The sequence below is a fragment of the Ostrea edulis genome, chromosome 6, assembly GCF_947568905.1.
Source record: "Ostrea edulis chromosome 6, xbOstEdul1.1, whole genome shotgun sequence".
Lineage (NCBI taxonomy): Eukaryota > Metazoa > Mollusca > Bivalvia > Ostreida > Ostreidae > Ostrea > Ostrea edulis.
Window position 1 is genome coordinate 56670476 of NC_079169.1, and position 14527 is coordinate 56685002.

At 34.3% G+C, this 14527-nt stretch overlaps 1 protein-coding gene and 1 long non-coding RNA gene across 5 annotated transcripts in view; one reads left to right on the forward strand and one right to left on the reverse strand.

Annotated features, from left to right (window-relative positions):
• Nucleotides 1-14527, reverse strand: part of LOC125645464 (uncharacterized) — a 202610-nt gene that overhangs the window by 136996 nt on the left and 51087 nt on the right. For all 4 annotated transcript variants that reach the window (XR_008795896.1, XR_008795897.1, XM_048871004.2 and 1 more), the window contains 7 exons: nt 13854-14020; nt 8122-8367; nt 5812-5956; nt 5257-5435; nt 1567-1821; nt 902-1034; nt 569-756 (listed from right to left, as the gene is read on the reverse strand). Coding sequence is in view for 2 of the 4 variants with exons in the window: in XM_048871004.2 (XP_048726961.2) it covers nt 569-756; nt 902-1034; nt 1567-1821; nt 5257-5435; nt 5812-5956; nt 8122-8367; nt 13854-14020 (1313 nt within the window). In the remaining 2 variants the exon portion in view is untranslated. The remainder of the gene's footprint in view (nt 1-568; nt 757-901; nt 1035-1566; nt 1822-5256; nt 5436-5811; nt 5957-8121; nt 8368-13853; nt 14021-14527) is intronic.
• Nucleotides 8700-12807, forward strand: LOC125645480 (uncharacterized). Its single transcript, XR_007359353.2, has 2 exons — nt 8700-9199; nt 9421-12807. It is a non-coding gene; the product is annotated as an uncharacterized LOC125645480 (long non-coding RNA).

The window sequence follows — 14527 nt, forward strand, 5'->3', positions numbered from 1 at the left end:
ACAAAATAAGAAGGTCCTCACTTGAAAACTGTGGGAGGAGTAGGGCAGACAAATTATGTACCCTCCATAGAATATTAATTTCCAAATAGACTAAGTTCAACAACCTGTAATTTTCTCAAAAATTGTAGAAAATCAAAATCCATCCCACATGCACATCTTCAATACCCATACAAACACTCCACAAAATAAGAAGACTCTCACTTGAAAACTGTGGGAGGAGTAGGGCGGACAAATTATGTACCCTCCATATAATAATTATTTCCAAATAAAGGGGCAAAACTCCTGGATAAAAGGTCGAAATGGATCAAAATTGCAGTATGATCTAGCGTGACCCACAAAGAAGCTACACAGCAAGTTTCAGCATGATATGTGAAAGGGAAATGAAATTATAAAGAGAAAACCCCCAATAGACGGACGGACGGACGGACGGACGGACAGACATTGTTGTACTATAATATGTCCCGTCTAAAGACGTGCGTATAAAAAGCCGATTGAGTCAACTGAGTAAATCGGCTTTGGGATATATATTATTATATATAAACATTGATTTTTAAAAATAAACCTTTACCTCTTCTGCATTCGACAATTGCAAATGATGTGTAGCTAGAAATATATGACGATGTACTAAAACTGCACTGTGATATTTCTGTCTCCTCTCCCGAACAAGAAAGATAAGTTAATTTTTTCTTATTATTATATTCACTGTATCTCAGGTTGGTGGCACTTCGAGATTTGGTTGTATATCTCACATAAAACCTATAGAATATATTCAGAAATCAATAAATTATGTCTTTCATCATTATTAAAGGTAAATTTTGTAGTTGTTCATTAAAATCTGAAAACTTGAAATTGTGTATTTCCTTTTAAATCCAACATACAAACTTATATAACATTATCTTACGTTGGTAAGCCTAACTGTCTGCAGATCACTTTTGATTCATCATCATTCCACTTATAGCTAGTGGAAATGAGCTTCCATTCACCTCTATCGTACAATTCCAAAACACCAGTGTTTCTGATAAATCGCAAAGGTTCTACAATAGTTTGTAAATTAACAGAACATTAAACCATAAAAAGTATATCGTAACAAGTTTTTCAGCAAAACATGAGGTCTCTAGGAAATAAAGAGACTTAAATTGATGTCAAGTTCTTTCACTGAATCCACCAGTACATGATCTCCTGATCTATATCATATTGCACTGATGAAAATGGCTTATTGACATACTGAAGTTATAAATGGGGAAATTTAGCTGGGTTGTTCAAATTAACTCCCATTAATTCTACATTTAAAAAGTGAAATTTCATCACCTAAATATTGAGCATAAATGGAGAGGATGTCTTGTCTACAAAGATGTTGGACTCAAAAAAATGATTTTTTTGATTGGAGAGATGAGCAGACAGTTGTGTCACTTTTCATTTACTTTGACAGAGACAGAAATTCTTACAAAGTACATGTAAATTAAACCATGATTCTCATATGAATCATTAATGATCGAACTTTGAGATTTTCTAACTTAAATCTTAAGAATTTTCCTTGATGTTAAAGTAGACTATAAAACTACTAACCAAAACAGCCCAAATTTTTCCCGTAAAACCCAAGACGACAAGTACAGGTAGGTGCGCTTCCTTGGAAGGAGCAGTAGGAGTAGGTGTTGTTACAGTTGTGTTGGTTTTGGATGCAGTCACATGACGGTCCGAAAAACCCTGCCTTACACTTGCACTCCCCTGTCGTCTGGTTACAGGAAACGGTGTTGTTATTGTTACAACTACACAGCACACACTCAAAAGATGTGGTATTGTAAAACATCATTTTGGGACACTCTGAAGTTTAAAAGGATGAAAATGTTAGCTTGATAAGCAGCAAGTACAATACATTTTTAAAAATACATTAAATGTCATTGAAAATGGTAGTTTGTATAAAATTATGAAGTCCATTTACATGTACAGTATACGTATGGCCAACGCAGATCCCGTACTAGACCCCCCCCCCCCCCCCCTATGTTAATCCTTCCAGCGCTATCCCTCCGCGGGATTTTATCGTGGGGCAGATTTATACCGCCGCGGTGTGAAGTACCGTTATTTACCTGTTAGGACAAACTACCTATACAATAGCTATTTTATTTGTCGGCAGAAAATGAGTACGGCTTGCTTATGGACAGCTATCTCGCATTACATACCGGTATATTAAAATAAATCATTTAAGAAAAAATGAAAAATAAAATCAGGGACCTACTAAAACCAGATATACTTAGGATTTAGCATATTTAATACACCTCCAATTTTTCTTAACAAATTAAACAGTCACTATTTTGTTTACTTCGTCCATGTTTTGTAGTTTAAATAATACTAGGTTATACATTACGCCATCAAGAACAATACTTATCTTCTTAGGACACTCCTATAAGTCGGACATTTTGAACCAAAATTTAGCTCCCAAAAATCCGATTTATAGGCAAGTATATACGATATGTGATTTAAAAGAAAATGGGAAAAATCTGTAGTGTACAGAAAATTGCACAATTGGATAATAAACAAGATGTGTTTTTGAAACACTGATGCCCCCAGATTACAACATTTTCGTGAATAATTTTCAAGGTTGGTCAGAGGTAAATTCCAATGTCACAAGGTCAACAAATTTGGTACCAACGGAAAGGTCTTCTCACAAGAAATGCATATGCTAAATATGAAAGCAGTGCCTTACAGTCTAAAAGATATGGCTTATATTAGAATTTACTAAAAGTAGGTGAAAGGTCACTAGGTCAAAGATTTTGGTACCAATGAAAAGGTTTTGCCACAAAGAATACACATGTCAAATATGAAAGCTGTACTTCTAATGTTGTAAAAGATATGACCAAAGATAAAGTTTCTTGAAAATTTCCAAAAACTAGGTCAATTCAATGTAGCTGCAGAACTGTATTGCTCTCTGAAAAAATATTGGGACAGAACAGAGAGCTACAGATCCACCCCTTATAAAAGGCTACATCAACAAACGAAACCATTTAAAGCTGTGAGTTTTCAGGTTGTATGGGACTTTAAATGAATATTTGAAGGTACATGTATGTTTGGACACAAGTATAGTAGGAAAATATTGTTGTGTCCGTGAGATACACTATTATTAGGATGATTACGATAGAGTTTAAGACTGATATCACTTAAAAATGTTAGAAATTCTCTTTTGTTTATTACCTGGATGTCATTAGATGTACAGACAGGAAATGCTTTTCGTACGATAATTACAGAATCTGTATGATAGAGAAGGATATTTTCCAGATTTAGGAATGAACGTCGACACGTCAATAGTTTTAGAAATAAAACTTTATAAATAAAATGCTTAGATTACCTTAAAAATCATAGATAAATTAACAAGTTATATGAATCATTCTAGTAAGTCAGAAGATCTCACTTTATTGAGAAAAGCATGTTTTAGGAGTTTTATGTACAGTACACAACGTAATCAGCTGCACCATTGCGTCAAAATATAAAAGCCGCGAATCATAGTCCGCGACGACAGAATTCTGCATTACATATTCCATTAGAAGTTTGGCACCGACTGCTGCACCGAAGTTGAGATATTTCCTTTATTTTAGCAAATACTTTAAGTACAGGAAAGGGAATTTTAGAGAATTAAAGTATAGTAAATTTATTGAGTACTTAGAAATTCAATATTTATTCTTGACATGAATTTTGATAGTCAGTCCACTCGGGGTTCTGTCCCTGGGAGACAACCAAGGTCTCTCCCAGTTAGTTAATAGTTAATATTTTATAGTTTACAGTTAGTATTTCAACGGATCTAGTTGGATTTAATAAATTAGAATTTAACTTAGATAATTTGATAGTTCAGTGCAAAGTTGCACCGTCACCACACATTTCAGGTGCGTTGAATTTAGAATTGATTAATTATATCTTCTGTATGAATGTATACTTGGTAGCGGTAGATTTTCATGGCATGCGTATGATATATATCCCCATTTCATTGAATATATAGTCTATGACGGTGTTATAGATTTAGGGTGGTGGATTTATTTTAGTATATTACGCACGGAGTAGTTTTAGAGTCGGTGCACAAGCACCTTGCACCGAGTTATTTAGATATCGTACTTAGTTTAACAATGTTCTATATGCATGATATGCTATAGATGTTGGGGGTTGGATTTTACATATAATTAGTTCAGGTTGTAATCCTGATCATAGAGTCGGAGATCCAGACTTTGCCATTATAATCTAGTAGTGTACTAGACTAGTCGTAGTGTTCGAGAACGACTACACCTGCAGCACCTAACACCGGACACAAAATTACACCGGACACCTAGTTACACCGGACACCTAGTTACACCGGACACCTAGTAGCACCGAACACCTAGTAGCACCGAGCACTGGTCAACACCGGATTCCCATCAGTGTTTTAGTACTAAGACATTTTAGCCGAACAATTGAACTGTGACTATACTTGTGTTTTTGATACTATCAATAAATTATTGAATTAACTATTATACATTTTCTTCATTGATATAGATAGGTACCTTCAAACCCTATTATTGTAACGAGCCTCATAGGTACTGGGTCATACCATAGATTATATAATATACATCCAACAGTCGTTACAATTATGTTAAGAATTTTTTTATATTAAATCTATGAGACAGCAACACAAGAATACAGCGATATCAGGCCTCAACCGTGCACAGCTTTTTGTGTGCCCTAAATCGAAGGTTTTTATAAGGGGTGGACCTGTAGCTCTCTGTTCCGTCTCAATATTTTTTCAGAAAGCTACAGTTCTGCAGCTATGGTCAATATTAAGGTCACAAAGTCATCAAATCTAGTATGATAGGAAAGATCTCTTCACACAAAATGCACATGATTTCTATAAAAACAGTACCTATTATGATTTGAATGATATGGCTTACATTCAAATTTTATGAAAGTAGGTCAAAGGTAAATGTAAAGGTCACCAGATCATAGATTTTTATGTTAATAGAAAGGTCTTGCCACAAGGAATATACATACCAAATATGAAAGCTCTACCTCTTATGGTGTAAAAGATAGGACCAAGGTTAAAGTTTTTTTGCCACAGACAGACGGACGGACAGTGCCATAACAAAACCCATCCTGTCTAACGACAGTCAAAGAAAAACACAACTTTATTTTTACAGTATGATGTTTACACAAAGTTCATACTGAACATGCATGTGATCATAAATTTTGCGAAATACCTTTGAAGTATATAACATTTATTTGCAGAACTTAAGTGTGTCTTACCCTTCAGACATGACGCTGTCTTTAAGTTGCTGGAAGGAGCAAAGTAATATCTCGGTCTATTTTGGTTTATACACTCTGAGTAATTGAGGCTCAGTGCAACGTATTCTTTATTCATGCATTCAAAATCTGTTAAGTTCATCAATTGATGTATGGTTTCTACTCCAAGTTTATTGTAAAACCTAAGGTACAAAGAAATACACAATGTAAACAATGTCATTATAATAAAGATAATGTTTTTAATAGACAAAATGGTATGTTTTGATATACTTGTCAAATGCATGCAAATATCAAATGAATTATATTTTTTTAAACATAATTCTGCTATAAAATGTGAAAGTCCAGTAGAAATGTTGGATTATAACAAGAAACAATTTTCCATTTACATTTAGACAGCACCAGGTGTTGCAAATTATAAGTTTTACCCATAGGCAATTATTTGGGTTCGAATTTACTATTAAAGAGTAATAATGAATTCAAACACAAGTGATATAATTGCCTGTGGTTTTACCCTCAAAGTGACTATTTATTATAAGGTAACCTAAAAACTTCACTCACGTTGGTAATCCCATTCGTACACAAACACCTCTTTCTGATGAACTAACATATGATGACGGATTTGAAGCATAAACCCAAGAACTGTCGATTTTGTACTTCACTCTTTTGAAATATGATTGATTACTCAATTCTAATCTCATGGAGTCTACAATGTAAAGAATCCCATACATATTAAGCACTTTTACATGACGTATTTTCATTTAACTCTTAATAAGCTTTAAAGCAGTACAAGCTGTAACTGACGGTAAATAAATTGAAAAATAAAAGAACATGTAAAATGACATATTTGTGATTAAATATATATAATTTCATTGAATCAGTGTGGATCTGAAACTATAAACAGAAAATGTCCATTCATGAATTATTGTTTTCCAGACAGTAATTCCTGTTCATAATCTCCAAGGGCTCCGTGGCCGAGTGGTTAGAGCATCGCGCTCAAAATCACACGGCCTTTCACCTCTGTTGGCGCGGGTTCAAATCCCACTCGCACCGGTAAGTGAGGAAGTTTCCCAGTTTACTTTCGGAAGGTCGGTGGACTCTTCCCAGGTACATTGTATCTGGGTTCTCTCTTCCACCAATAAAAACTGGGTGCCACCAGATAACTGAAAAATTGTTGAGTGTGGCGGAAAACATCAATCAATCAATCAGAGGTCATCAGTTCTGAATAATGTGGAAGATAGGCAGTGTGTATGTGTCAAATTTGTGAACAATTTAACATGACATTATTTTAAATGAAAGGCCGCAAGGGTCTCAGTCGACTCGTCCATGGTGGCGGTTGTGGTGGTAGGAGTATACACAGTACTGTCTTATGAGCTTTAACTCTGTAAGAATCTTAAAGGTATACTAAAACAAAATGTACATGCATAAATATTATGCTTAACTAGATATCTATAGAATTTCAACGTCACAAACTAGGAATACGACGCATCGCCTTGAGGAATTTACTCATAAAAGCTTCAAAATTTGAGTGACGTACTATAAACATAAAAGTTCAAGATCAAAGGTCACTATCCATGGTACCCAGCACATCTGCATGGGATGTACATGTCAAATATCAAAAGCCTATTGCAAAAGACAAAATGGTAACAGTCCGGACACAATTTGTAGCAGGTATCGATACAAATCATTTTCTCAGAAGTCTTCAAATCTTCCCCCGTTCTGTTTGTAAACATGAAGTATTCCCGCAAAAATGGACCACATACGTATGTAAATGATGTTAACTCGTTCCTTGTTTATTTATTTAAACCAAGCAAATATAGAATCTGTTAAATTCATTTCACATATATTTTCGTCAGAATTCTGTTACTGTACAATATTAGTTCAAGAGTCGCCATATAATTTATTTCCACGGAAAGTTGACAAATCTAATACATAATGAAGTCTTTATTCATCTAACCCGAGTTCTAACCCTCCCCCTCCTTATATTCATGTGCGATTAAAAATATTTCGATAGACTTCATAAGTCTTTCACTAATATAGTTTGGCTAAAATTTGAATATATCATACATAACTTTATTAACCATGTTAACAACTCTTAAACTTCACGAAAGATGTGCAGTGTCTGCTTTCATATGCGCAGATCAAGCCTCGTCTTCTTCCAACTGCATAGAGTTGCAGACCTGCTAAGTCAATGCCTGATTCTAAAATATTTTCACATTCTTTCACAAACATTGCGTGCATTCCATTGACATTATTAAGAATTTTATGTGTACATACACTGCCAAAGAAATTCATCTTCAAAATTGCATTTGAGTGGCACAATTGCATAATCATTACCATCTTACACATAATTATAGTACTTCAAGTCATTCATCACTGTGTTCAAGCTGAAGACCGTACTATATACTACGGTCATCAGCTTGTACATATAGTGATTTAAAACCAAATGTGTACTTACTTACAGTATGTCAGTTTCCATCTTTGTATGACCTAGCTAGGTCTCAGCAACCTGATTATGCATGTTCGACAATCATCATTCCTGCGTCCGAGTATATGACGATTGCACCTGAGGCTATGGCCGTTTATACAAAATGCTCATTGTAGGTATGCTCTCAAGCAATATTCCCTTGTTTATTTTGTTAAATTTTTCATCAGGTCTTAAGGACTATGTAATATTTATAACGGTAGGTTAATTGGTGCCAACTTAGATAGTTGGAAAAATACCGTCGGCTACAGCTTGCATTGCTCTAAACTTTTAAGATAAAATGTGCAGTATGTATCCATTACAACTTTTATCATGAAAACAATGCCATTTCAACAAATATCAAATCCAATTTGAACATGAAAATTATTCATTCATGCAAAAAGTACCTTCACAATTATATCCTCGGTTTTCGTAGCCTGGTTTGCACAAGCATTTGGTTCCGTTCTGATTGTTTTGACAAAAAGCCACTGCGGTGTTACAGGTATTTTTCACACAGTCACAAAGCGCCCCCTCATATCCCGATTTACAGATACATTTCCCAGTCTTGTCACAACGTTTAGTGTTCTTCATGTTGCATCGACATTTTTCGCATCCAAAGCCTAATTCTTTAAAGTACATCCCATCTGGACATTCTATATATAAAAAACAAAAGGTCACTTTTAACAGTGATTCTTAATTGACCCATCTTCATTTAATCAATAAATAACATTAAGGGCTGTTCCATTAAAACATATGAGGTACCCGGGGAAGGCACTTTAAAATTTGGGTAACCACCCATAGAAGCATAAAAATGTAATGAGGGACCACTCACAGAAGCAATTTTAGATAGTGCTGCACCACCCATAGAAGTGAAATAAATGTGAAATACACTTTTTCTTTAAGTTCAATATGTATGAATGACTATTTATAACACCTGAATAGAGGTCTATTTTCAGATGTTCCCAAGCATGATAGTAAAGAGAAGAGTATCTTGGGTATGACCACCATCATACATGCCAACTTTCCCGATTTAGGCGGGATCTTCCCGATTTTACCCTCCGATCCCGCTTTCCCGATCGGGAAAGCAAAATTACCCTAAAATCCCGATTTGAAATTTTTTCCGACCAAAATTTCCGATTTCACGATTGAAAACGAGTTTGAAAGCGGGATAATCGTGAAATCTCGTGAGATTTCATATTATCAACCAATGAAATATCCCGAATTCGTCAAGCTTAAGTCGCGTGTCATGGGCGATCGGAAACATGATTACTTGTGTGTATTGTGGTGCACTGCGATGTTTGTTTAAGTTAATTACGAGCAGGAATGATGTTTTGATAGTAATTAATTGGGAAGACGGATTTCAAATTGACATATCCTTTACACAAACGTGAATGGAGGATTGACAACAATGACAGTGTCACCACCAAACAATCGGACATTCCCGATTATTGCCTCTCGCTAACACCATCCAAAATATGCAATAAGGTACGTCAAATATATATATATTTTCCAACTATAATAATATAGGCTATCTGAATATATCTGTCTATTGTGATGTATTATATAGTCTATATAGTGTAGTATTCAATAGACTTTGTGATGCGTAATTCGCACAAGTCTGTACTGAATTTTATATTAGCAAATAGCCTTAATTTACAAGTAAAAACGTATATTTTGATGTGTTTTTTTCCTGGTAATTATTTCAGATGTCATGGGTGCAAAGGTTTTGTTCGCCAACTTCATAGCAGGGCAGATCACTCCTTTTCTGGTTGCAATGCAGATTGTTTCACCAGACTCTGCAAGCCCATGTTTACAGACAAGCAAGATCGCCTTTGTAGTCGTACCTAAATGCATGTGCTTTAATTTAAATTTAGATATATAGACCAGCCAATGTTGATATGGTGTAAAAGGATGCAACTTTAAGTATTATTTGATAATATGTATGTGACTTGTTGTTGGAGAGGATTTTTTGCTGAATATTTTAATAAAATATTTATTTTAAAGGTTTTTTCTTTTTTTTTTCTTTTTTCTTTTTTTAGTTTTGTTAAAGTTAATGGTCAAACACACTTGATGTTGTGTTAATATATGATACATGTACAATGATTAGATTGATATTTTATTTGAAAAGACAAATATTTATTTTCATGGTAAAATGTCGTGAATTTTGAGCGTTGAAAAAAGGTCGTCGCGCGCAAAATCCCCCATGGGGATTTTTAAAAGTTGGCATGTATGCACCATTCAAATAACTGGCCATCAATGAAGCTTGATCATAGAACCATCAATTTATTTTATCAAGACTGTCTTTCTTAAACATGATGAACTAAATTAATTTTATAAGTCTACCTGTTCATAAAAAGTCCAGTATTGTAAATGTTCAAAAACAACTATTAAAAGTTTTAAAATTGACTAGTATTTTGAGTATTAAAAAACAAGAAAATGTGTCTCTTTACGTAAATAAAATGATATTCTATGTTTCTTAGTCAATATATAAATTTACAACCTGCAACTTAAGATTTGAGAGGCTGTATTCTACCGTTTTCAACAATTTCGATAAATTCCAATTTCTCGATTCATATTTGTGCGCCATGTTTGGTGTACTGAAGTTTCAACTACCGATTGTCAAGTCATTTGCATATGTCATATAAAGTAGTATTTACATCAATGGACAAGTATGGAGGCGAAAGCTATTTTGTCGGTATTGAAAAGGTTTGAATTTAATATCAAGTTAAAAACCGAACAGCAGAGTGTAAATTTTCAAGTAAACTACATTTTCGCGCCGATTGTCAATGTTTAGCTTTTTCATTAGATCCACCTACGAGATTTCGCGGTAACAAGCATGGCGGAGCAGACGAAGAATTTTGCATGCTGTACATTATATTTAATGAAAAACACCTTTATTAGACATGCCCGAGCACAAAGTTGGTACTCCTTTTGGTGTAATTTGTAAACAACATTTGGGACTATATGTCACTAATAGTATTATTAGTAATACACAGTGCAGAGTTTATTATCGGTTATTCATAAAATTATTTTGCACCATTACGGAGATCCTATGGAATTGTAGCCTCATCCCGAAAACGTCAGAATAAAAAAAATTGGACAGGGCTACATTATTGCAGCTAGAAAAAAATCAAAAACCGTTTCAATGGACCACGAGCAAGTTTCGTTTTCCATTTTGGACATTTCCGGTCGCTATAATTTTAGAGTCAAACTGGAAACAATAACCGGATCGCGGAACCTCATCGAACGAGATAAAATGAAGACAGAAAACGGCGTTTGTTTCACATTCTACTTTCAACCCTTCCCTTCTCTTGTTGCATTCCTCTCAGTTTCGGTAAAAAATAAAGATTTTATCAAAACAACCACCCACAGATGCAGTTTTCTGGCAGTAGGTACCCACCATATATGCAATTTTCTACCAATGACAAGCACCCATAGATTTTTTTTTAATTGCCGTCCCCGGGTACCTCATATGTTTTAATGGAACAGCCCTAATCAAAACAAGAGGCTCATGCACCTGATTATTACTTAAAAGTATCACTTAGTGATACTTTTAAGTATAGTCCCAAGGCCTACGACAAAATTTAGAGAGAAAAAATTCCTGTTCCGAATATCTAAGCTAAATTTATTATTCAGCAAAAGTAGACATAAAAAACAAGATGTGTTCTTAAAGGGGCATGAACACCATTTGAGCTGAAAATTTTCAAATTTTATTTTTCCATTTTTATTGTTTACAATGCTAATTAACTAAAATATTTCTATAGGTCAACAAAAATTTGAATATCAGTTGTTGAGTTATAAGTGAGATACAGCATGCACTCACAATTCTTTGTTGTGTAAACAGGGCTCGTGCCATGTTTTTGTTTACATATAGATTGCTCAATAGAAAATAGCATGTTTAAAACAAAAAGAGAAGTGCCAAACACTAGAAACTATTTGACTGCACGTAAACAAAAACATGGCACAAGCCTTATTTACATAACAAAGAATTTTGAGCTCTTTATCTCCCATGAACCTTGACAATTAACTCACGTTCAAATTTTGCTGACCATTAGAAATATCTTAGTTTAGCATTTTAAACTACCTGAACAAGCTCACTGTAATTTAGTTCTAATGTGTTTAAGACCCAAGGAATTTGCATGGAATAATTAATATACTTGTTATACATAGATCATTGTATTATCCAGACACTACTGATGAACTTTTTTTTTTTTTAATGAAAATCTCTACCAAAGTACATTGAACATAAGTCTCGGTCAAATGTAATTAACATGTGATTTTTTTAAAACAAATCATTTGATGGATTGTATTTTTGCTCCTATAGATTATGTAATAAATTAATTTCAATATGTAAATCATCGACATTGCTCTAATTTCTATATTGAATTAAGTTAATCTGATAAGATGCATATTAATACAATATATGGAAGTAAGTATGTACCTGTAAAAGAGAGAGAGAGAGAGAGAGAGAGAGAGAGAGAGAGAGAGAGAGAGAGAGAGAGAGAGAGAGAGAGGCATTATTATCAAACAGTGAATTATAAGAACATTTTAATGAAGAAAGGGATTAGAAAATTAAAAGGAAAATTTTCAAAACAAGTGTTTGGTATTGTTGGAATTGCCTCAAAATACTGAAAAACAATACATATATCTTGTGGGGAATTATGGAAATTTTTCTTCTTTTTTTAAAATTCCACCTTTATCATGATTATTTAGCCTGCAGCAAATTTTCACACCTCCTGTAAGGCACCCATGGCCACAACAAAGCTCCTGGAAGCTGTGTGTATTGGAAAATAACATACACCATGGAAAAATGAGGATGCAGTGGATCTCCATGGACTCTCCATGGTGGGGTGTATAAAACTTGTGTTGTGTACTGTAACATTAACACGAAATGACTAATTTTGACCTGTCCTAGAGTCAAAATAACCCTGAGCTGGGGTTGCAAAATTCACAATTTCGGTACATCGATCCTTTTCTGCTTTTCCTAAATATGCAGTTAGTTTTAATACTACATCAGCTAACATCAGGAAATCTTTCAATGATAAAGACAATAATCAATACAATAATTTTGGCTCCACCCTTGAACCAAACCCTTACCCCCTAGAATCATGAAATTTACAATTCTGGTAAAGTACTACTTACTCCTTCTAAATATCTAGTTAGTTTCAATTTAGTATCAATAGCATTAAAGACTATTTATTTAAATGTTTTACAAATATACACTATATATTACTAAGTTAGGTTTCCACCCTGGAGTCTGACCCTCTACCACAGGCATCATGAAATTTACAGTTTTGGTAAAGGCCTGCCTGCTCTACATCACTATGCATTTAGTTTTTCTTACACATGTGTGATTGTAGAGAAGAAGATTTTTGAAAATTGGTCAATATTTGGCAATTTATGCCCCACCCCTAAGGCACCAGGTGTGCAGGAGTCCTGAAATTTACAGTCTCTCTCCCGTTGTCCCAAAGGTGCTTCATACCAAATTTGAAAAGAATTGGAATGATATAATCATGAAGTTAAAAATGTTCAATTGCTAACAGATTTAATCACTGACCATTTTGGCCCCACCCTGATACCAAAACCCCTACCCCTGGAATCATGAAATTTACAATTTTGGTAAAGGCCGGGTTATCTGCTCATTCTAAATATATTTATCTAGTTAGTTTCAATTAAGTATTAATAGCATTAATTAAAGAAGATTTAAACATTTTACACAAATATTATATGATGAGTTTGGCCCCATCCTGGAGTCAGAACCCCTCCCCAGTGATCATGAAAATTACAAGTTTGGTTGAGGCCTTCCTGCTCTACATCACTATACATTTAGTTTTTCTTACAGATGTGCGGTTGTAGAGAAGATGATTTTTAAAAATTGGTAAACTTTTGGCAGTTTTTGCCCCATCCCTAAGGCCCCAGGGGTGCAGGAGTCCTCAATTTTACAATTTATGTCCCCCTTGTTGCAAATATGCTTCATACCAAATTTGGAAAGAATTGGAATGATACAGTAGTTACAAAGAAGATAAAAATGTTCAATTGTTAACGGACGACACACGTCACACGACTACGGACGCAGACTAATTGCATTAGGTTACCTGAGTTTACTCAGGTGACGTAATAAAAGTGGCTGTATTTCTACCTTCCAAGCACTGTAGTGTCACAATTCCATTGTAACATGCAGTTGATGTGTTCTCAAATGTCAGGCATTCTGCTCTATTTGGAAGCCAGGGATTCCGACAGCTTTCATCAACAGTAAACTTATAGCCTACTGGAGAACTGTACTTCACCTCAAGTTTGGTAATCTTTCTAGGAAATAAAATATGGCAATGTTTAATATCAGTGAACTTTTTAGTGTCATAAACAAGAGGCCCACAAGCTTTATCAGTCACCTGAGTATTAGTTCAAGGTGTCAAAATAGATAATTTTTTGTGACATTTCACAAACAATTCACTTGAATTCATATCTTTTCTTAAAAAACCTTGCGGTATATTACCATATCATGGAACTATCGGAATATACTAAGTTACTCTATAACTTAGTATATTCTGATAGTTCCATGGTTGTAATTGCAAGTTAAAATGTGAAGTAAGCTCTTATGCTTTACAGAAAGTTGTATATAAATGCCTTAATGGACATTGTTGTAGCAAAGAAGGAGAAAGAAATCTTTTAAAACAATCTGGTATTGAACTTGGGACCCTTTCATTACTAAGTTAGGTGATCTAACTATGCACTGAGCTACCTAGGCCAACACACAGAGTATGGAAATATTACTAAAATATAAATTTAAAATTACAACCTATTTCATATATCATA